Below are 23,501 nucleotides of genomic sequence, written 5' to 3'. Positions count from 1 at the left end.
TTGTCGCCTCAGTCTGAATTTCTCGCATTTCTTCAGTCTGTTTCTAGCAATGGAGCAGTTTACTATAGCGCAACGTGTGCTAATTGTGAGCAGCAACCCCTGTCAGGAGACTTCGCGCGGTTCTAGGGCGAAATGAGGCACAAAATGAATCAACAATTCACAGACTTACGAAAATGTCCTGGGCGTCGTCGTGGTGGTCATCCTGAGCAAAACATTGCAGTGGTTCGTGAAAGTGTGGCTGTTAGTCAGGCAGCCATAGTGAATTTCATGAACAGTTATTGCATGCCAGCGCAATAAAGGAGGTCATATGCCCGACGTCATTCACCGTGTGATGAACATGTTTACGAATTTTGTAAGTATGTTTTGAAAAATAAAACTCATAATTTGATGTAAGAAAACCGACGCGCTTATTGAATAACTCTATAGATTATAAAAGAGGTGTTTCTATATTTTTGCATAATGAAATTCTGGTAAATGAAACAAAAACAGCAATAAACGAGAATAAAAAGAACAAAATTTAATGAATAAAAAAATAAAAACAATTCTATTTGTAAACTGCAAGTCACAAACTATCTTATCCTTTTATGATGATTTATGATAAATATCATACTTAACTGGTAAACAAAACAATACTATGTTGCATAATAACAACTCAGGATAACAAAAATCTATATAACAATTTATACGTATACGCCATGAACATAAATTTGCGTGTTACGATTTGGAGAACAACCTGACTTCTCCAGGTTTTTCAGGTCACGATTTACACATTTCCAGATCTACATATGATGTAAAAAAGCAACTACATTTTTCCCACCTAAGGGGTTCCTTATCTACTATACATGTACATGTTATATAATGTCAGGGCTGTAGTCGAGGGTATACGGCGTCTGCTTAATCTTAGTTATTAGAGTGTACCTTCTGCTTCAAAGCGCATAGTACTTAGCTATGCTGTCAAAAAAGTTACAATCACAAGAGATAACGCTGCCAAGAGCTGATCATCTAGTGAAACGAATCATTATGATGATCGAAAGTTTATAAAAGAGGAGCCAGGTGAGCATATGCAATTAGCCTTGCAGGCTGTAAAGAATGGTATGTTTCAAAATATAATTCTTGAACACATCAAGAAATAGTTCCAATAAACGCTCGTCAGTTCATTCAAAGTATGGCAAACAGAATGAGATTCAGATTGTTCTGACGCCGACTTGGAAAATAACCAATTGTTGTGGGACATTTCAGTACTCGATTCTGCTAACATAAGTAAGGGAAACATACATTATGGAGAACATGAATTAAAAAGAATCTGCAGGCGTTTCCATCGTGATGGAACTGCCAACGATTAAGGGACTTGGTACACAACCCTACAGTCGAAAATATTCCAACAAATATATTAACACTGATGAGAACAATTTCCAGATTGCCATGTTTCACAGTGGAGTGTGAGCGAGGATATAGCCTGATAAATAACATTATACAGACTTGAGATCCCCATTGCTGATTAGCCATGTCTCTAGTCTTATGTTCATTAAACCAGATGGATGATCAGTTCATGACTCAGAAATATGTGAACACATGGCATCAAAATCATTGTGCTGCCAATGACAGTAAATTAAGAGTTTGTGCAAAACGCGCTAGTGACACTTGTTATGAAGAATCAAAAGAAGCACTTTGGAGTGTTTTTAAGTAAACCGGTACAAATAGTTCTAAGAGATAACTCTAGTGTTGAAGATAAATAATAAGATCTTTAACGTAAAGTCTTTTGTTCAAGTTTTTAAAAATCTTTTACCAGTGTTATTTAATTAAGAGTTTTCATCTGATAAGTGTGCAGTAGGTTTGAGTTAAGAGATATGAATAGCTCCAGAGGAAGAATTTATTATTCCAGAGGAAGTTAATGGTAGGTGTTCAAACTACTTTGTTCAAGCTTTCTATGTTTCCTGTTATTATTAGAGCCTTTCTATCTCAACTATGGCGCTGCTGTCGATATGTGATTTCGCGTACCTACCTCGAAAGAGGAGGGACAAGTTGTTGCGGCCGAGATCTTTCAATTGTTGGATGCGGAAGCGTTGTCACAATGAATTATTTCACGGACTTTACTGTCCTCTGTCTTGTTAGTCGTTCTAAGTGGCCTACGATCTTCACTCGTCAAGACCAAACGACTGAATGACAAATTAGCAACACAGCAGACATCATTTACTTCTTTTCCGTAGGAAAGGGAGGGTTTCCTCCATCAGAGAGTGTTGGGGGTGGGGCCGAAGTATAGTTCGCAGTTTCCAAGGGCACAGGTGGAATAGACGGACTCTAGTGATATTTAAGGTAATAAAAAAAAAAAGTGTTCTAGTGACAAATGTAAGGACAATTAAAAGTTGCACTTTCGAGTTTTATTGAGCAAACGGACGCAAGTAGCTTCTGGAGAAGACTCTATCAAGATTAGTAAAAAAAATGAAATCTTTGAGTTTTACGTCCCACGTTTATGCCGGTTAGGCTAAAGGAGACGGTGATGATGAGTAATGAATGAAATGGTGGAATGAAGAAAGTGGGAGGAAACGGGAGAGCCCCGAGAAAACCCACGCACACGGTGTTTGTCCACAACAAAGTTCACTTACTATCAAGATTAGTGTCACGTCTTCTATTTTATCGAAGATTTTCATTGTTACTGTTATTACTAGCTACTTTTATTTGGATGTAATTATAAGGAAGGAACCAAAACACAAAATTGTTAGTTTTAGAATAAGGGGATAGCTCGGTGCAAAATGGTACTTTTTTGTTCTGAGAAGATATCCAAGCGTTTGGAATGTCGATGGTTGATATTTCAGTTGCTTAAAACCTTGTTCTCTGCTGAAGAGAACGAAACTTGTTCGATATCTTTAAACTAAGGCATAACTATTTTCAATATTATGCCAATATTGATATATAACTTTCAGCAATACAAAACCCATTAATTGAAAAAAAAACATTTCATGCCTTAATGATTTTATACAAATTATATTTGGGCGTGATGAAAATTTTGAAACGGAGAATTTTCCGATTCATAAAAACATACTCCACTTATTCCTACATCGTTGTTTAGTCGAGATGTGAGGTGGAAAATTTTCTTCTATATTTTCCCGGAAAATTTTCCGTTCTTAACAAATATCAGTGATTAAGTAACAATTCGTCAGTATTCATAAAATTGATTGAATTCATATATAGAAACGTTAAAAAGTCAAAGATCGTTGAAAGGATCTGAAAATTTTCATGGCTCAGACAATTTTCAGTACGATGTAAGAACTAGTGGAACAATTTTCCATGAATCGAAAAATTGTTTGTCCTGTACAATGAAAATTACGAATTTAGAAAGGCTTACGACTCGGTTAGGAGAGAAACATTATACAACGTTCTTACAGAGCTTGGAATACCGAGAAAGCTAATTAGATTAATTAAGATATGTTTAAGTGAATCCCAAAGTAAAGTCCGGGTAGGAAAATTTTTGTCCACGAGCTTCCACGTCGAAAATGGCCTGAAACAAGGAGATGCGTTGTCGCCATTATTATTTAACTTTGTGCTGGAATACGCCATAAGGAAAATCAAAGATAGCAACCAGGGCCTAGAGTTGAACGGCATTCACCAGGTTATGGCATATGCTGATGATGTAAATTTAATAGGGGATGATAGGAGAACAGTAGAAATAAATGCAGAGATATTATTAAACGCTTGCAGGGACATGGGTTTAGAAGTAAATGCAGAGAAAACTAAATACATGGAAGTGCGTCGGGACCGTAATACGGCAAATTGTGGAGGCGTTAAAATATTAAATAATACTTTTGATAAAGTGGATACTTTCAAATATTTAGGATCAATATTAACAGACGAAAATCATATTCACGAAGAAATTAAATGTCGACTAAAAGCAGGGAATTCGTGTTACTATTCGGTTCAAAATCTCTTGTCGTCGCGAATTCTGTCGAGGAATTTGAAGCTTAAAATATATAAAACGATAATCATGCCTGTTGTTCTGTATGGTTGCGAAACATGGTCGCTTACTCTGAGGGAAGAACATAGACTGAAAGTATTTGAGAACGGGATCCTTAGAAGAATATTCGGACCCAAGAGGAACGAGAATGGGGAATGGCGGAAGCTTCATAACGAGGAACTACATAGTTTATACGGTTTACCCAACATTGTTAGGGTCGTCAAGTCTAGGAGGCTTAGGTGGGCAGGTCATGTAGCTAGAATGGAAGAAAGTAGAAACGCTTTCAAAGTCTTTACTGGTAGACCCATAGGAAAACGACCATTAGGAAGACCTAGGCGCAGATGGGAGGATAATATTAAGATGGATTTCGCAGAGATAGGAATACAAAGTAGAAACTGGATGCAATTAGCTAAGGATAGAAGTCAGTAGAGAGCTTTTGTGAACGCGGCACTGAACCTCCGGGTTCCATAGGCCATAGAGTTAGTTAGTTAGTTAGTTAGTATAATGAAAATTTTCCGATTCATAAAAACATACTCCACTTATTCCTACATCGTTGTCTAGTTAAGATGTGAGGTGGAAATTTTTCTTCTATATTTTTCCGGAAATTTTTCCGTTCTTAACAAATATCAGTGATTAAGTAACAATTCGTCAGTATTCATAAAATTGATTGAATTCATATATAGAAATGTTAAAAAGTGAAAGATCGTTTAAAGAATCTAAAAACTTTCATGGCTTAGACAATTTTCAGTATTATGTAGGAACAAGTGGAACAATTTTTCATGAATCGAAAAATTGTGTCCTATACAGTGATGAAAATTTTCCGGGAAATTTTGAAACGGAAAATTTTCCGATTCGTAAAAATATACTCCACTTATTCCTACATCGTTGTTTAGCCGTGATGTGAGGTGGAGAATTTTCTTCTATATTTTTCCGGAAATTTTTCCGTTCTTAACAAATATCAATGATCAAGTAACAATTCGTCAGTATTTATAAAATTGATTGAATTCATATATAGAAATGTTAAAAAGTGAAAGATCGTTTAAAGAATCTGAAAATTTTCATGGTTTAAATAATTTTCAGTACTATGTAGGAACAAGTGGAAGAATTTTCCATGAATCGAAAAATTGTCTGTCCTGTACAGTGATTAAAATTTTCCGATTCGTAAAAGAATAGTCCACTTATTCCTACATCGTTGTTTAACCGTGATGTGAGGTGAAAAATTTTCTTCTATATATAGAGAGAAACACTGTGTAAAATTTTATTTCCCACCTTGAAATACAAAATTTTCCGGTTCCCGAAAGCTAATTGGAAAATTATAATTTGTTGCTGACTAACTTTCCTCTACTGAAATTCAATTTTGTAGCTCTATGTGCAGTCAAATATAGTGGAAAATTTTCCACCTAACTTCACTATACATAATATCCAAAATTGTCAGGCATATGAAAAGTGTTTTCCATTTGTTTCTACATCGTGATGAAAATTTTCCGATCTATGAAAACTTTCCGACTCATAAAAAAAATCTTCAATTTTTCCATATAAGGCAGAAAATATTTCGATTCATGAAAAATTGTTTAACTTGTTCCTACATAGTACTGAAAATTGTCTGAGCCATGAAAATTTTCAGATTCTTTAAACGATCTTTCAGTTTTTAACATTTTATACATGAATTCAATCAATTTCATGATTGCTGAGGAATTGATACTTGATTACTGATATTTTTTTAGAACGGAAAGTTTTCCGGAAAAATATAGCGGAAAATTTTCCGCCTCACATCACTAATTTGGGCACAATTTTCTCATTTCTGGCACATCCGGTGCGACGTTTTCTGTTCTTTCTCGAAGTGAGTGTGATTTAAGTAAGTAGTATCATCAAGAAAATAGCATAAAATACTTTTAGACTATAAAACAGTAATGCTTCCTTTATACCGTATTTTAATTCAATTAATTAATACATGCGTTTTACAATGTTCATTAAAAAATGCCTTCTATGTCTTTCATGACAATCATAGACAATAACAAAACAGCGTATACCCTCTGAAAATTTTAGGACTACAGCGCTGTATAATGTGTGTATGTAGAGAAGCTTAGCAAAACAAATTAATTTATTTTATACAATAACCCATATCCCCTAACAAATAGTGGATAAGGCAGAAAGAGAAATGGATTCTGAGAGGTAAAAACCTGTACTTAAAATTCCTTGACTTTTCTAGTTGTTTTCAGCTTTCACGAAATTCCCTGATTTTTACAGGTTTTCCAGGTCGGCGCGAACCCTGAGAACATTCTAAAGGATTATCTCAATTTTCACGGATAAGTTAACGTCCAATCAGATGATGACACTACGATCATTATATCTAAATTTTCTTTCAATGCTCTATCAATTACGTTAGTACCCTTTTCCATTGCTATGGGAAAATGGCAATCCATAGAAGAATGCCATTCACAGGGAGAATGCCATTCCACATATAGTGCTCTGAGTAATTTCTTTTCAGTTAACAACATTTCTACACATTCTGGTGTGATATAGAAGTGATCTATCAGACACATTATCTCCAATTTCTGTAAAATATTATGTTCTAACAGTAAATGTCCTAAATTATCAGTTGAAATTTCACTGCCAACAAGTAATACTTCTTGTAACATTGGGCTTGATAATAAAAACTTGTAACAAGTCACAGGGAAGTCGCATTCTAGATTTATGTTCTGCAGATGCAAGGTCTTTAAATGGTTCATTGGTGGTACACAATTCATAGTTTCTACTACGATACACTCTTCGAGTTCCAGCCACTCTATATTTGGGCAGAAACGGGCAATTTCGTTGATATCAATGAACGAAATCGCTTGCAAACGCAGTAACTTTATTATAGGTCCATTTTGCCTTAAAAGAGGTACAATACTATCATCAAAGATATTCTCTGTTCCCATTGGACATATGGATAATAAACTCAGACTCTCAAGTGCCTTTAGCTCTAACAATGGCACTAGGTCCTTACATGACGGTCCGTAGTAATACTCTATTTCTATACTTTTCAAGAAAGGGCATAGGCACGCAACTGCTTCTACGCTAATACTCACATAATTACCCACAAGTTCTTTTTCATAACTCACGTCTAACGAGTCTTTCAACTTCCTTTCTAGAAGTTCAATTTTGACCAAAGCGTAACTGGGAAGATTGCTGCTACGTTCCTGTCTAATTCTACGTAACGCTACAGGAACACGAGGGTGTTTCAATATTTGTAGGTGCGGCAAATTGTCCAAAACAGTGCAAAGACAATATACTGACACATCAAGGCTGTAAATATCCAGTATTTGAATCCAGTGGTTCTGGTTTGCAACACACTGGGTGAACAACCTTGCGTTGAATTTGTTGAGCAATAAGCTACAAAATAAAAAAGAACAATATGGTAAAAATATCGTTAACATAAAAAGGAGATTATTAATTCAAATATAGATAGAGCTCTTTAAGAAAGGTACAATGTAATTTAAAAAAAACATTACATGGCATATGAATGAATATTATTCCAATAATATTAGCAAAAAAAAAAAAAAAAAAAAAAGCCTGAGTGTTTAGAATTACACATCCTTTTCAGTATAATGATTATTAGACGTAGATCTATGGTTTAATATGAAACCAAAACCATTTACGTGGTCTGTTAGGAAAGTATCCGATCTTACTTTTTCTCTTCCAAAAACCTGATGGAGTTGAAGCAAGCACGCTTGTGTAAGTCGACCTTGAACCTTCGTGCGCAGGCGTGAATTTTCCGCTTCTCGATAGCGTCAATTGGTGGCAAGCAGCATTTCAGTGAGGTATTGTGTAGTGCTCGCATCGGTTTTTCGATGCAAGTGACATGACGGAACGACTGGAGCAGCGCTACTGCATCAAATTTTGCCAAAAACTGGGCAACAGGCAGGTGGAAACCATATGGGAGATAAAATTCAGACGGCTTTCAGGGGCGGTGCCATGGCGTCACAGAGATTAAGAAGTGGTACAACCGGTTTAAAGACGGCTGAACATTGGTAGAGAGCGAGCCACGCTCCGGTTGCCCATCAACATGCCGAAATGACCAGGTCATTGCCAACGTGAACGCTGTGGTGATGCAAGCGTCGTCGTGTAACTATCCGAGAAATAGTGAAAGAAAATGAAATTATATCCTTAAGTTTTACGTCCCACGGATATGCCGGTTAGGCTAAAAGAGACGGTGATGAGAGATGAGTGAAATGGTGGAATGAAGAAAGTGGGAGGAAATGGGAGAACCCCGAGAAAACCCACAAGCACGGTGTTTGTCCACCACAAAGTCCACACGGCGCGAGGTGGGATCGAACCAGGGACCAACGCACCGGAGGTGAACGCTCTACTACTGAGCCACCGCGCCCCCAAAATAGTTAAAGAAGTGGGCATAAGCACTCTTTCGGCACATTCCATTTTGACCCAAGATTTTGCCATGAAGAGAGTAGCGACGAAATTCGTGCCGAAGCTGCTAATGGCGGGGCAAAAGCAACTTTGTGTTTAAGTCGCACAGGACATGCTGGACACCGCTTACAGTGACTCCGACTTCATCAATAAACACCATCATCACTGGTAACGAGTCCTGGGTGTGGGGGTATGACCCGGAAACCAAATCCCAGTCGTCACAGTGGAAGCATTCCCCGTCACCACGACCAAAGAAGGCGCGCTAAATGCGCAGCAACATCAAAGTGATGCTGACTGCTTTCTTTAACTCCCGTGGTGTGGTACATCATGAGTACGCACCACATGGTCAAACAATCACTAAGCAGTACTACAGGGATATCCTCCGTATCCTACGTGATGCTGTGCGGCGCAAGAGATTGGACTTGTGGTCAACAGGTGTTTGGCGGCTCCATCACGACAATGCTCCAGCACATTCCTCGCATTGATTCAGACTATTTTTTGGCGAAACACGAAACTCCTGTGCTTCGACAGGCTCTTTACTCTCCTGATATGGACCCCTGCGACTTCTGGATGTTCTCCAAACTCAAGAGGCCATTGAAAGAAACGTGATTTCAGACCATAGAGGACATTATGGCAGCAACGAAAGAGGAGTTCAACTCCACTCCGAAAGAGGCCTTTTCCGCATGCTTCCAACAACGTTAACACTAGGAAGGGGAAGAAAGTAAGAGAAAGTAAAAAAGTTCGGTGTTCGATGCGGTCGCCCACTCATCGCGTGCAATGTGATTGAGTTGAATATAGTAAGACTTGAATAGTTGCTCATGTAATTTGTGAATGAAGCACATGTAATGCAATTATATCTACAACAAAATATAAAGTAGACGAACGGATTATGACTATTAAATCTACATCTTGGAAATAGGTAGACTATTAAATCTATCAAGGAAATAATACGATGTAAAACATTAAATATACATTTGTAAATTCAATTTCTAATGCCTTTGTCGCTTTAGGTTGGGGCCTATGTTTTAAGATCACAATTTGTTAAAACGCAAAATCTTTCCATTTTATACTTAAGGGAAAGATGAAAAACAGTAAAAATCAAAATGGAAAAGTAAAGAAAGAAAATAAAATGGTCAGTGCGAAAAGGAAAACAAAATGAATTGATTGAAATTACTGTTCAATACTAATTCTAAAAGAACGAAATATCATTCTTTCTTTCCCTCTCGTTAGTAAACCGAAATTCAGGTGACAATCAGCTTGTCTATTAGAGTCATGATTGGTTTTGATTGGGCCAGTTGTTTCTGGCTGAAGGAGACTGGCTTGGCTCGCTTTGTTTCGTGCCTCGTGCACTCCTATTTGTTCGTCATTGACAAGCAATAAGTTGCAGAAGGCAATGTGTGCCTTCGGTAGCTAAAAAAAAGACTCCAATGGATACCAAAGTAATGTTATTTTCTTTCGTTTTGCATTAAATTTAAAAATAACAAGATGTAATTAAAATATTAATTCATTTTTGCATAATATAACCGAAATAATTAGTAAAATATGCAGAACGTAAAGGCATGTGGTGCAGTAAAGATAAGAAATAATATTCGCGTTAAAATTAATTTGTGTAAATGAAGAATTATAGTTACAGTGAATGAATTTGTTAAAGAGCAAACATCTTTTGAAGAATTAAAATACTAAAATTAAGAGGTGCTTAGTGACAAAAGTTAATATTAAATAGCGCTAAATTTTGCTCCTAAAAATGCATGTGAACAATAGAGTGTAATTTTGTTTAAATTTGAAGTGGGAATCATAATCTGTTAGAAAGGGAACAGTTTCTTAAATTGATTTAATTCAAATTGATTATAATTACAGGTCATGTGTTAATGTGTATAAAACTATTAATAAACGTAAAATAATCAATTAAATCGAAATTACATTATACAATACTACTTCAAGTTTTTGTTTCAAAACGATAATTAAAAGTGAGATGTTGATCTGGTGTTGCCCAAGGGGCAACTTTGACTTACATTTAAATAGGTTGTTTTCTGGGCTATTAGTAGTTCGTTGAGCTAAATTCCTTGTAGTGAATTAAATTAACAATCATTTGTATTAAAATCCCTCATAAATAATTTTGTGCTGTTAGAAAACCTTTTCTTTTGAGTAATTAAAATATGCGCTGGTTTAGAAGGCACTTAAATTTCACTAATTTGTCGACCAGTATTAATTTTGTTTCTTAAATCGTAAGGAACTAACTCATTCATCATCAACAATGCAGTCGACAATTTTGGTCAGTCAGAACCGTATCCTGGAGCTTCTTTTGGAAGACGTAAAATGATCTTCTCTGTCTTAATCTCTTATTTTGGAGAATTGGTTAAGTACCTTGCACGTGGTAAGTATCTGTATAATAGAAGAAGAATTTGTGTCATTGGTTTCGGACTTTTATTTTCGAACAAAAAATCAGAAATTTACTATTAATATAATCTAAAAGAAATTTCTTGATATTACAGTTAAAGGTAAACCATAAAAAAACGGCGATTCAAATAATCTTTGTGATTATTGAAACTCGTTTAAAAAAACATATAGTAATGTAACATTTGAAATAAGTAATCAAATACTAAGCTCCCCTCCATCCAGATTTGAAGAATTGCACTTACAGTACTAGAATGCTACTTTCCATATATTCTTATATTCTCAATAAGTTTTTTTTTTTTTTCCAGATATCTTGAAGAGCCTACTACCAAAAAATGAAGAGCAGAATAAAGGAGCGGCAAGACAAGCAGCGCAAGGACCGTTTGTGTTACAGAAAATATAAAGGACTTCGTGGGGAACAAAACCAATTAAAAGAAATTCACGCTAGCTCTAAGATCACCTTTTAAGTCATGGATTGAGGGTAATAGCAGCGGAAGATGATGCGATATAGACATTGCAATGATAGCCACAAACCAAATTTAACACTTGTTGTGACGTTCTAGTTGAGGTTTCCGATACAGATTGAACTGAATTGTTAATTACCCTGTCTCCTGAACGAAAAAAGTATATATTGTTTTGTCGAGAAAGATGTTATTTTTTCAACGCTCACATACAAGATAGAAACATTACCTGAAAAGTACAAGAATTTCCGACAACTTCTACTATTTACCAATGCATTGAACGGGTGTGACACCACTTTTTTTTTTTTTTTTTCTTTATGGCACTGGAAAAATAAAAACATTGGAAATCCTTCAAGTCACCGGGAGACTCCTAGTTGGGCAGAGATCTTTCTGGATGCTATCACATCGAAAGAAGAACTGTTGGCTGCAGAAGATAAATCTGTGCTGTATTTGTATGGGTTGAGAACAATTCTATGTTGAACAAGGCCTGAAATTACCGATTTCTGGCTTTGACAAAGAAAGGTACACCAAGATCTAAATTTGACCTGGCAACACTGCGTACCGCGGATGAGTGTCATCAACACTTAGCTTCTTTAATAATACAAATTCAGAGGTGATTAGGGAACGAACTTCCCGCCACAGAACGGGGATAGACAATTGAAACTAGAAAATGCAATGAAAGTTTCCAAAGAACACTGAAACAAGTTACAACATCCAAATTGTTTGCTCCAGATGATACGTTGCATGAACTACCTTGTGCTTGCAAATAAAGGATATGGCAGTTACTGTGAATGCAGAAAAGCCAGATTGGCCTGTTCACCAATGGGTGAGCATTGTAGTAAATTATCATGTTTCAATATACCCATTTATTCCGAGGAAGATACTGTGGATCCATCTACTGTAACATAAATCTGTATACATACGGTAAACTGAAACGATTGAATATGTAATAGAAACAAAAAGTGTAAATAAAACGTAAACTTAATAAAACAATATTTTTTTAAATGCTGTCTTTAAAAAAATTAATAAATCGTATTCAAAAGTTAAAAAAAAAAAAAGAAAATAAAAGAAAAAATCTGCTTTCGAGAAAATTACTTTATGTATGACTAAAAAGAAAAGCATGAGGAGTGCTCTCAAATACAATCAATCTTAATTTAATAGGGTGTCTGCTACAATTCCAAAATGAAATTTTGTGACTTTTTCGAACTTTTCAAAGAGCGAATTTGGGTGCGAATTAGGCCGAATTTTCATGCATACGATAGAAGCGTGTTGAGCTCCGGCCGCCCCTCTCCGCACTACAACTTGACGATGCAAGTAAAATATATATAGGAATGTTCTCTTTATGTTGGCAACAAAATGTAGTAGCAGTATCTTTATAGAGTACATACAACGTAATTACAACGTCCTCCCTGCTTAATGAATATACGCCACTGATCAGAAATGAATTGTTACAGTAAAATGTCTTACTTATCTTTGCTCCAAGCCGTTTTCTTTGAATGCGCAAAAGTTGGATGTTCATGTGTCACGGTACTTTATAGGCCATACATCGGTATAAGGAAGGTCTTTTTTTTGGGTAGGTCTGCACTATGCATATCTTCCCTGTTCGTCTTTACGTTCAGAGAAGAGTTTCGTTCCACGAACCTCGTACCTTAGCGCCGAACTTCTAGTATTACTAGTGACTCCTTGAACTGCTCGACGAGGTGTACGCTCTCCGCTAGCCTCCAGAAGGCCAAAGAAATCTATTCGCGAAATTTCAGATGTTTCTCCTTGGGATGAAATTTCTTGTAAAGTAGGTAAGCATTGAGGACCCACTGAGAGAGTAGATAGAAGAAAAGTTTTGCTGTCCATTTCATGGTCTTACGGTCAAAGTTGTACGAATTCGCTATGTGTTCTGACAAGTCAACATAACCCATGTGAGTATTGTATTCACATACAATGCTTGATCTGAGAGCATTGGATTTGTCGTCTGAGAAATTTCCCTCAGCTGGTGTCTGACGCAAATTGAAAATAATATACACCTCTCTTTTGTCTCGCCAGCAAATTAGAGTCAAATCTTCAACTCGCACACATGGGTCTCCTTTCTTCAGTCTCAAGACTTTCTTTGAAAAGTTTGGTGGAAGTCCTTGACGTCTGGGGTTGATGGTCTTGCAGCACTAGATAGATTTCGTTGTTAGATCATCAAACAAGTCAGGTGAGGTGAAGTAGTTGTTCATAAAGAGTTTATGGCCAATGACTTGCACCTTCCTAGAGAAGAGCTTCAACTTCAGAATCAGAAAGAACGCGTTCACAACACTCAGTTCAAGCAGACTCACAACACAAATGAAAAGAGGAAGAACGATCTCTACATCTTACAAAACAAGGGGCTGTACGAGGTCAGAAACTCAAACAAATTCTCTTTATCACTCTGCACGTGCTATGTTGTTACCACGTATAGAAATAAATCTTCCTTTCTGTCAGGCCAACACCTCTCCCCCACCCCCTGTATTCCTAATGACGTCAATGGCGCCAAGATTGGAAGGGAAACGTATCCTGACTGTTCATGTACGAAAAAAAGAAAAAAACTCTTTTTTTTCCTTTTAATTGGTGAAATACTTGTATTTTTCAGGATATGAACCTGAAATATTTGGTTATTATGAATATATTTTTCCTTTACCCCTGTTTCGTATTAGTTGCATGTTTTACCAGAAAAATCTCTCTACTTTTTGATTATGGTTACACTGGGGAATCAGGAAGTAATGTCGCTTTTTCGCATGTCGATATTTGTTGATCATTTAGCAGCTCATTGTGTATTTCAAAGTTGTGCCAATTACATTTGACGGTTAGAGTGACTTGTTTACTCGTAAATATCTTATTTGTTTTTTAGCAGTTGATGGTGAATTCGCCAGGCAAATATCAGAAGAGATCCATACCCGACATTGTATACTGTTTGCGTTTCACAAGGATAGTAATGCAACAGTTGCTACCAAGAACATTTGCGTTGTGTACTCAAGTGCATTAGACATTCGTAAATTTCAACGGTGGTTTGCGAGGTTCAAAACCTGTAATTTTGATCTTTCCGACTCGCCTTGATCAGGAAGACCAACAACTTTCGACAACGACATGTACAGGGCGGAAGTGGAGGCAAATCCATGTCAGACAATCGAAAAATTGTCACACACTCTTAACCAATCTTGGGCAATAACATTTCCAGCAGATTGGAAGTTAAGCAGAGCGGATGTTTGAGTCCAGCATAATCTGTTCCGAGAAAACAAAGCTAACCGGTCAACACATGCAACTTATTGCTTCAACGGCACAATCCAGAATCGTTTTTTTGATCATTTGATCACCGGAGATATATATATATATATATATATATATATATATATATATATATATATATATATATATATATATATATATATATATATATATATATATATATATAAACCGTATAATAATCCGAAACGCAAAAGGCTCTCTCCGAATGAATCGCGACGCAGTACAGCTAGGCCAGGATTATAACTCAAAAAGTGCTTTTTAGTGTTTGATGGAATATTCGCGGGGTCGTTCATTTTGAAGTACTGCAACTTGGACAAACTGTCAATGTAGACCTTTACTGTGAACAATTGGATCACGTACACCAACCTTTAATTGAAAAGTGGCCAGCGATTGTCAACAGAAAAGGTATTATTCTGCACGATAATGTAAGACCGCACTGCGAAAGATGATCCCTGGAAAAAGTTAATGACCTGGGTGGGAGGTATTGCCTTACTTACCATATTCGCTCGATCTTGGGCTCTCGGATTTTCATTTATTCCGATCGCTACATTTTCTCAGTGGCAAAAACTTTGAAACCGTGGATGATGTCCAAAATGCCCTCTCCAGCTATTTTAATCAAAAAAGAATTGAGTTTTATCGATCCGGCATTGAAAATTTGCACACTAGATGGCAAAAGGTTGTTGATAACGAAGGTAATTACATCATTGATTGAAAATAAAAACTTATTCACAATTTATCTGCTTGCATTACTGTCAAAAAACGATATTACTTTCCGCCCCCCCCCCTCCCCAATATATAATTATATCCCAGGGTATACAGGATGTGCACAGCCGTGTAATTCCACCACTAATTACCTTCATTATTGTGCGTCAAGCGTTGGGGAGCGCAGTAGTTTTTTAGTTTCTGTGTGGACTCTGCTCAACCGTTACCCGTTCAGTTGTAAGTGCTATGGTATTGTTTTGGTATATCATTATGTCTGGCTGTACAGACTTTCAAAGAGGTAGATTGTTGATATCCCTTAGTTGCACATGTAGTAGCAAGTGTTCTCAGGAACTGGAATGCCAAGGAACAAAAACACACGAATGTGGTTAGATTAAGCCATCCATATTAACAAGCGCGAAACGGGTGTAAGTTTGGCAAGCATTGTTAGAAATCTGCTAAATAGACCGCCAATCTTGCTCAGACTTGTACTTGATAGAGCTTGGGCTAGGGATGGCCAAAAATTTTCGGATCCGGACCTAGATCCGGATCTCGGATTTGGATCCGAAATTTGAATCTCAGATCTTGATTCGTATCCAAACCTGCATTTGAAATTGTGATGATAAAATTGAATATCTAAAATTCGTTAAAACTTTTTTTAGGATTCACTGATACAGTAGGTTGCTGTGCTTTTAAATGTTTCTATAACACGTTTGTGTTACCTTTATTCTTTATTTTATTTTAACCTTGCAATATTTACATATTGCACTTTCTGTCGAAGTCTCTTTAGTAAAATGTTTCCCAGTTTGATTTCTTCTCATTTCAGAGTATAGTGAACTGTCTGAAAACTGATGTAAATGGTAACAAATTCTTCTGTTTAGCTCCTCTTCGAAACTTAATGTTAGCTTCATATTGAAAATATTTATTTTATTCTTAGAAAATAAACTTTCTTCTTTTCTCATATACAAATGAAATATCTTTTAGATAAGGCCCTTCTAATCGCAGGGATAGTAAACAAAACAAACTCTTTATTAATAGTAGTTTCTGACTCACGAGTCCAACCTCCAACAAATGTAATAATGAATATCTTTCACTTCGAAGGTATATACAACAAAAAATATAGACTGGTTGGCGTGAAACAACAGTAGATTTTTAAACATACACACGAGAATTTCAGGAGAGCGATATGGTTGTGTTCGTTGTATGACTTTGTTACCTAACTTATGGCTTGCCCTTCTGAGGTCAGGAGTTTGTTGAAGGAGTAAATATAAAAGAGATTTCTGTTATTTTTTCTTCATCCTCCTGGCTTCTTTAATCATACATTGCAGGACGTAACCAAAACATATCCATGCATCGTATCATTGAAGCGTTTTGTATATTAAAGTGTTCAAAAATATTTAACATATTCGCATTTGTTCATGTGATCTCAGGTTCAATTCTCGGTGGCAACATACATGAGAAAATTGAAAGCTGAATCAATACGAAAATAGTATATAAAAGTCAGGAAATTGATATTAAAACTTTAGCTATCTATTGGGACTGTAAGGCTGTAGTTAAATTAACCCACACGTTTCGTGAAGATATATTAAGTCGTTATTGTTTACTTACTATAAGCTACCAGATACATCCTCAGAGGCCATTTTACACTGTAGTAATCAACAGATGAAAACATTGGAAAAGGAATGAAAGGAAGGTCTCCAGAGCCTTAGATCAAAGTACTAACCTAGCATTTGCCCAGTATAACTGAGGAAAATCCGCAGTCAGGATGGCTGGTCTCCGAATTCGAACCCAGTATTATCCAATTGCGAAGCAAGAATCCTAACAAGTAGCCTGAGCTCGCTCCGTATTATTATTATTATTATTTAATTAACGTAATGTTTTAAAATTAGTGCAAATTAAACCGTACTTTCTTTATTGCTGATGTCATAGTTAATAAGCCTACATGAGACATCAGTCCCCCATTAAGAAAGAATACTAGAACTGGAATTCAGGAAGCGAGGATGAAGAGATTAATAAGGATGAGGAAACTATGTACGATGCAAAAACTGAGTAATTATGACTTCGTCACAGATATATTCACTTACATACGTCAATTAATATTTCTCTGATACAGTGCACTCTTACTTTCTATAGTGGCAGAAAAATGGCCCGCTTTTTTAAACGAACACACTAAGCACGTGCGTATAGGCGCAATGTCCGTGCAAAGAAACATACGTAAAACTAGAAAAAAGAATAGGGTAAGCGAGGGGAAAATGATAAACCGCCCTTCAACTTGAAAAAAAAAGAAAACTAAAAATAACTAAACTTAGAGCTACGAAAGACGCGAGGCGAATTTTATTGAAAAGATTGTTTTTCCTTAGTGATTAGTTGTGCTAACTATGAACATGAATTAAAAAGAAAACAAGTAGCTAACTCTGAGTTTCACAAACTAGTTGAAAAGAAAATATTGGATAAAATTTAATAATAAAGAAGCCATTTATGATAATTAAAACAAACTAAATTCTTGGCACGACAGTCCTTTGGTTCCTACCAGCGGGCTTACGTTGAAAGTGGGGATGTGTAGTCAACGCATCGACACCCGATGTCCCTAATGCCGGCTTTCTAGACTGCAGTCCGCTACCTCTTACTTAAGATAACTCCCCAATTGTCCTCACGATACTGGGTCAACATCGAAATTGTTGAGTACCTCTCCGGGAATTGAACCCATGATCGCGGGCACCTAAGGCACGCTCTCTGTCTTCTGTAGACGAAAAGCTATAGTTACCCACATAGTCTAATACAGAAATAAGTTCTGATTCTCTAATACCTGCTGATGGTGATAGTCAAGGTTCACCGAAGCATGATCCCAAACCCAAACTGAGATATTGATGTCACTGGAATGCCTGAAAAGTCATTGTGGGTAAGTGAATTGCCCACTTGTCAGGATGAAGGGCGATGGTGATTTGAAATGCGGGGCTATCAGAGGTACTACTTATGATAATTGGATTTATAATATTCTATGTTGCCATAAACCCTCTTCAGGAACAAAACTGTTAATCTTAGCTTTGAAAATGTTACATATGGAGTTTTATTGCTATCATTAGGTTGCATTAGGAATTATCGGATTTATTTTAACGCTGAACTGTTACATCTCTTCTGATTTACGAATATTTAAATCGCGATTATCCCCTTAAGGTCAATTAGTGATATTTTAAATCATTTCGAACCAACTTTATATATGGTTAGTCTTGTTATATGGGAATAATTGAGACCAGAAGCAGTCTACAGGCTAAGTCCAAAAGAATCTTGGCTGACCTCCTGATAAACCACGTATTTCAGCAAGGTGAATTGTGGCAATCCGATACCCACATGAGGAAATCTTCGGTTCAGTATGAAAGCTTCCATAAGAACCAGCACTCTAATCAGTGAAATGTGCTTTGATATTTTTATTCAATGTGAAAGTACCTAACTTTATTGCCAGAAAAGAAAAGGCATTTATTTCAAACAAGTCGCCATTACAGTTTTCGTATTTGAACACAACACTCATGAAAAGTCATGTTAAAGCGCAACTTGCCCCTGCAATATTTATCTGTTTTTAGTTTCTCGTGTTCCCCAAAGTACCGGTACATGCGGAATTAGTGCTCTCCTTCCGCTCGCATTACCTAGGTAAAACGGCTACGATCTTGGTACTAGCACTTGTTTCGGTGTCCAGATCTCAAATATTTATCTTTCAGCCTGATTCTATGTATGAATCCGAAATTTCAAATCTAGATAAGGGGCACCAAAATTCATAGTTTATTATCGGTGCTCATATTGTGATTTACTAAATAATTATTAAATCTAATTGTAAGGTATACATTTGATATTTAGAGCAGACTGAGCAAGATAAATATACGTAAAAACTAGTCAATACTTGTCTTAACTGTTGGTTTTCTTAACTGTCAAAGAAACAGGTGTATTGAGGAATTTTAAATATTCGAGTTTTGTATTCCGGTTTCAAATATAAATATGTGTGTATTTCATCTCGGTCCTGCAACCGGGTGGACCTAGATTCGACAATCGAATTCTCATCCGGGTCAAATCAGATTATTTTTTAGTAAGGCAAGCATTTGATCTTTAGTGTAGAATGAAGGAGACAAATAGACTTGTCAATATCCGTCTTAATTTTCTGTTTTCTTCTTCACTGTCAGGACTTCGTGAAATTACTTTCGGTGAATTTTTGATATTCAAGTTTATCACAATTTGGGTGGGATGTGGGTTCGGATAAGAATCAAGATCTGAGATCCGGATTTCGGATGCAGATCCGAGATCCGAATCCAGATCCGAGATCCGAATCCAGATCCGAGATCCGAATCCAGATCCGAGATCCGGATCCAGATCCAAAATCCGGATCCAGATCCGAGATCCGGATCTTCGGATCCGACCAGATCCGGATTCGGCCATCCCTAGCTTGGGCACGCTATCCCAAAAAAGACTCGCATTAAGTCGATTTTACGCTCACTCTTCTCAAAAGAGCTTCAATTTGCTCGTGCTCCTGAGAACCAACCTTGCAACATCTCTGCTCTAGTTTTGAAAATCAATTGGAACCAGCCCAAATCCCCTGAGTTTCACAATGACCGCATTTGAACAGAATTGTGGGCTGTTTTGGTAAACAAAAACATCACGTTTCCCTCCACTATCACCTCTTAAGGAACTAGAGTTTTACATACATAATGGTACAAACGGTACAACGTACCACTAACATGATCATTCGATTTCGTGAAAATCTGCACGCTGCTATTCCAAAGCGGATTGAGGCTCTTGTGTGTGCCAAAAGTGGTCTCCTTCCACGCTATGAGGTATTCCATTCCCTCTGTTATTAGATTTTCATATTATTTAGCCTACCCGTATATGTACAAGATTGCTAAACTGAAGATCACTAAAATCTCGAGTTTCATCATCCACACATACTAGCTATACCTTATTAATTTCCAATCAAAATCCTGGGAATCAGACTTCATAATGCTTCTTAATTTGTGCTGGAAATAGTCCTCAAACTGTAACAAAAACCGCTCTCGACAATCAACATCATCATATTTCTTTTTTAATTCAATAAGCATGCCTACTATGTCACCTGCGGTTTCAGTATTTACGTCCAGGATAAGGCACTTCAAGTTCTGAAATAAATAAATAAATAAATAAATGAAAACAAAAAATGGTGTGTTACAGTCATTTCATACTTCTATTATGCTACTACTTACAACTGCAAAATTTCTTCTTCCGAAACAAATTGTATAACAAATAAACAAATGTTAGTATACGTCGTTAGCGTTACGTCAACGTCACCAATTTGCAATTTTCACTAAAGACACATACTCTGAATACGGAATATAACTGCATATTATAAATATAAATTATACAAAGCTAATGTAAGTTGGATATTTTATTACTATTGAACAGACTTATGATTTCAGATGCGAGTATCTACGAAGCCTTTAAATCTACAACAAGGAAAAAGATGCCGTATTTACTCGAATATAATGTGCACCAGGATTTCCAACATCTCGCAACTAGAAAAGTCTTTGAAGCTAGTGAATTTAATAAGCAGATGGATAATTTGTTTTATACAGTAAGTTTATATAACATAAGATGAATTTGTCTTGATTCTGATACATACTCTAATTTTGAAGACAAAATCTAGCCCCGAAAAGACTGGACATTAGTTTTGACTAAAAATGGCATTTCCGGAGTGGAACTCTAAGCTACGGGAACTTTTATTGGTCTATTATGCATGAGTGTTAAAGAAAATGAAAACCAACTTTTCTTTAGAAAGTCATATTCTTATTAGTACACATAGGAAAATTAGTATTGTGACTTTAAATAAAGATCTTATATAGCCAAACAAGAATCATAACGGTTTCAATTACTTTTGTTTATGGATCAGAATAAGATTATTTTAAAAAGAGGAGTATTATAAACAAGGTTAGTTTGAGTAAGACTATTCTTTTTGAAGTTCTGGATACAATCCCGTGTGTCCCTGTTCGGGTATAGGCAATATTTGAGCGTGTGTTAAATCTCAACGTTGATTCGGAGCCACCAATACGTGCGAACGATATAGCTACTGGACTAAACGATTCGGAGAACAAAGTTCGGGTCAGAACATTTGGGCAATATATGCTAAAGACAGATTCTAATTGTGCCGCTAGTGCCGATACAGCTCAATAATATAAATATTGTTGAGTTGGATGAGCAAATTTAAAAATGCTAAAATGGAAAGACAGAATTATTATATTTTCATTTCTTAAAATATAAATTTATATTACCATGTTATATTGTGTAATTAAATAATTTCGAAAGAATACGGAAAACTTGTATTTTTATATTTTAACTTACATCAATTTGGAATCAATACACACTTCACTGAACACTTTAACCCTTATTTTTTAGGCCAATCCCCAAATTTTGGCATTTATTCATAAGAAAAGGAAAGCCTTAGAATCGAAACCAAACGTTGCACAAATATTCCCTGTCACACAGTATGCAAATTATCTAATTTGTTACGCTACTGACACATTCGATTGTCAGTGTTGCCAACCTATTTACGACAGTATGTAAAACATTATTTATTAGAGAATGTCATATTTTCTTCACGCAGGTGTAGGTAACTTGACAAAAATATCACTACAAGAACTGAGAAAGGTATATTTTTGCCCCCGATCTCTCCGCGCATCCCGATTGTCAGTGTTGCCATCCTATTATAATATTTTCCTCTTGTTTTGATATTTTCTAGATACATTTTGTTATTATTGATTCTCGCTATGGAATATTCTGTATCATCAGTTCGACTCAAGTCGAACATCGCAACGAAGTAGGAACAAAAATAGATATTGCGGGCTAAAGTCGAATTTCACAGCCAAAGATAAATGCCATTAGTTCGACTAAAGTCGAATTTCGCAGTGAAAGGGTTAAATTATAAATTGGAATATATATCTCTTCGCATATGAATTTGATTGTCTTTGACGTAATGAATCACTTTTTGTAACAGACTCAATAATTACGTCTTGAGTGTCACTCGCAGAAGACGCGGTTGACCGATTTATAGTCACTGTTTCATTAGTGATAACTAATTATTCCATTTTTCCAAATAACATGTAGTGTAATTTATCTGGATTTCTTGGCATTTTAAATGATATATAATTATTCTTCTGAAGGAAATAACATTAACAACGTACCACTTATGTCGTAACATTCAGTTTCAAACATTATTCTCTATCAAGTGGATAAATTAAATAACTTTTGTTTATGGGATTTTTCTCACAATAATATCACTCATATTAATAAACTGTCATAAATAGTTTTAGTTTCTGTGCCTATTTTGGGGACGCAATCTATAGGACTATATTGCACTGACTGTTAATCGCCCGGTCATTGCAGGCAGAATGGCTCTTTCTTCCAGAGATTGTGTGTTGTCTTGCTTCTATCAAAGGGACATCCCCGACATGTGACCTGAATAACTGAATCACTGATGTAATTGTTAAATTTAGCTATGATTTCACCAATTGAGATGCGATATTGAGGTTCTTTCTTTCTTTATTACCAAACAAGGAAAAATTAAGGAGTCCATCACAATGTAAAACGAAGCCAACAGCTCTCACTGTCAAACGTATATGTACCGTATTTTACGGACTATAAGATGCACTTTTTTCTTCGAAAAATTTCCTCCAAAATTCAGGTGCGTCTTATACTTGAAATTAATACAAAAAATGTCCAGTGATTGATTTAAAATTTCCGCCAGTCTTAACAATGGATATATATTCGATGCCGCGGGAAACCTATCTCTATCTGACAACATTGGATTTAAGTGGCACCAACAGTGGACCGATGCGACGAACATGAGTTGTGGAGATTCATAAGCTTGCTAACATTGTTTCCCTCCCGCCCCGCTATCTAATAATAAAAATGATAAAAATGTTACGGTATTTTTAAAAAATGCTTAAAATGCGTCTTATAGTCCGTAAAATACGGTATGTATAATTGAAAAGAGGAAATTTCCAGATTTTTTTTTTTTAATACAAGGGCTCACCAGAAAGTTGTTAAAATGAAACGTATCGACGTGTTATAACTTCACAAGATAATTTCCAGTACTTAGTTTGTGTAACCACTTTCAAGAACCAGCAATTATCTAAACGCAAGAGAGAGAATTTCGAGAAAATAAAATTAATGTAAGTCACTACTCTGCTGCACCAAGTTATTGGGATTTCCTTAAAACTTGGATTTGAAGTTTGGTATCCTTGGCGTAGCGCTGACGATAAAAAGATGTAAATTCTATTTGAAGTTCAACTTTCTTGTTTCACTGATGGAATAAACTTCGAATA

General features: G+C 36.1%; 1 protein-coding gene and 1 pseudogene across 8 annotated transcripts in view; one reads left to right on the top strand and one right to left on the bottom strand.

Annotated features, from left to right (window-relative positions):
- Nucleotides 1-3,781: 3,781 nt before the first annotated feature.
- LOC145681017 (uncharacterized) overlaps nucleotides 3,782-23,501 on the bottom strand; it is a 60,992-nt gene continuing 41,272 nt past the window's right edge. For all 8 annotated transcript variants that reach the window (XM_081752301.1, XM_081752302.1, XM_081752297.1 and 5 more), the window contains 2 exons: nucleotides 20,107-20,303; nucleotides 3,782-7,324 (listed from right to left, as the gene is read on the bottom strand). In XM_081752301.1, coding sequence (XP_081608427.1) covers nucleotides 6,250-7,324; nucleotides 20,107-20,303 — 1,272 coding nt within the window. In that variant the 3' untranslated portion in view covers nucleotides 3,782-6,249. The remainder of the gene's footprint in view (nucleotides 7,325-20,106; nucleotides 20,304-23,501) is intronic.
- LOC145681331 (uncharacterized) lies at nucleotides 13,580-19,773 on the top strand (annotated as a pseudogene).

This window comes from Thermobia domestica, chromosome 3 (assembly GCF_964235325.1).
Source record: "Thermobia domestica chromosome 3, izTheDome1.hap1.1, whole genome shotgun sequence".
NCBI lineage: Eukaryota > Metazoa > Arthropoda > Insecta > Zygentoma > Lepismatidae > Thermobia > Thermobia domestica.
The sequence above is the reverse complement of the archived record's forward strand: the minus strand, read 5'-3'. Positions and strand labels throughout refer to the sequence as shown.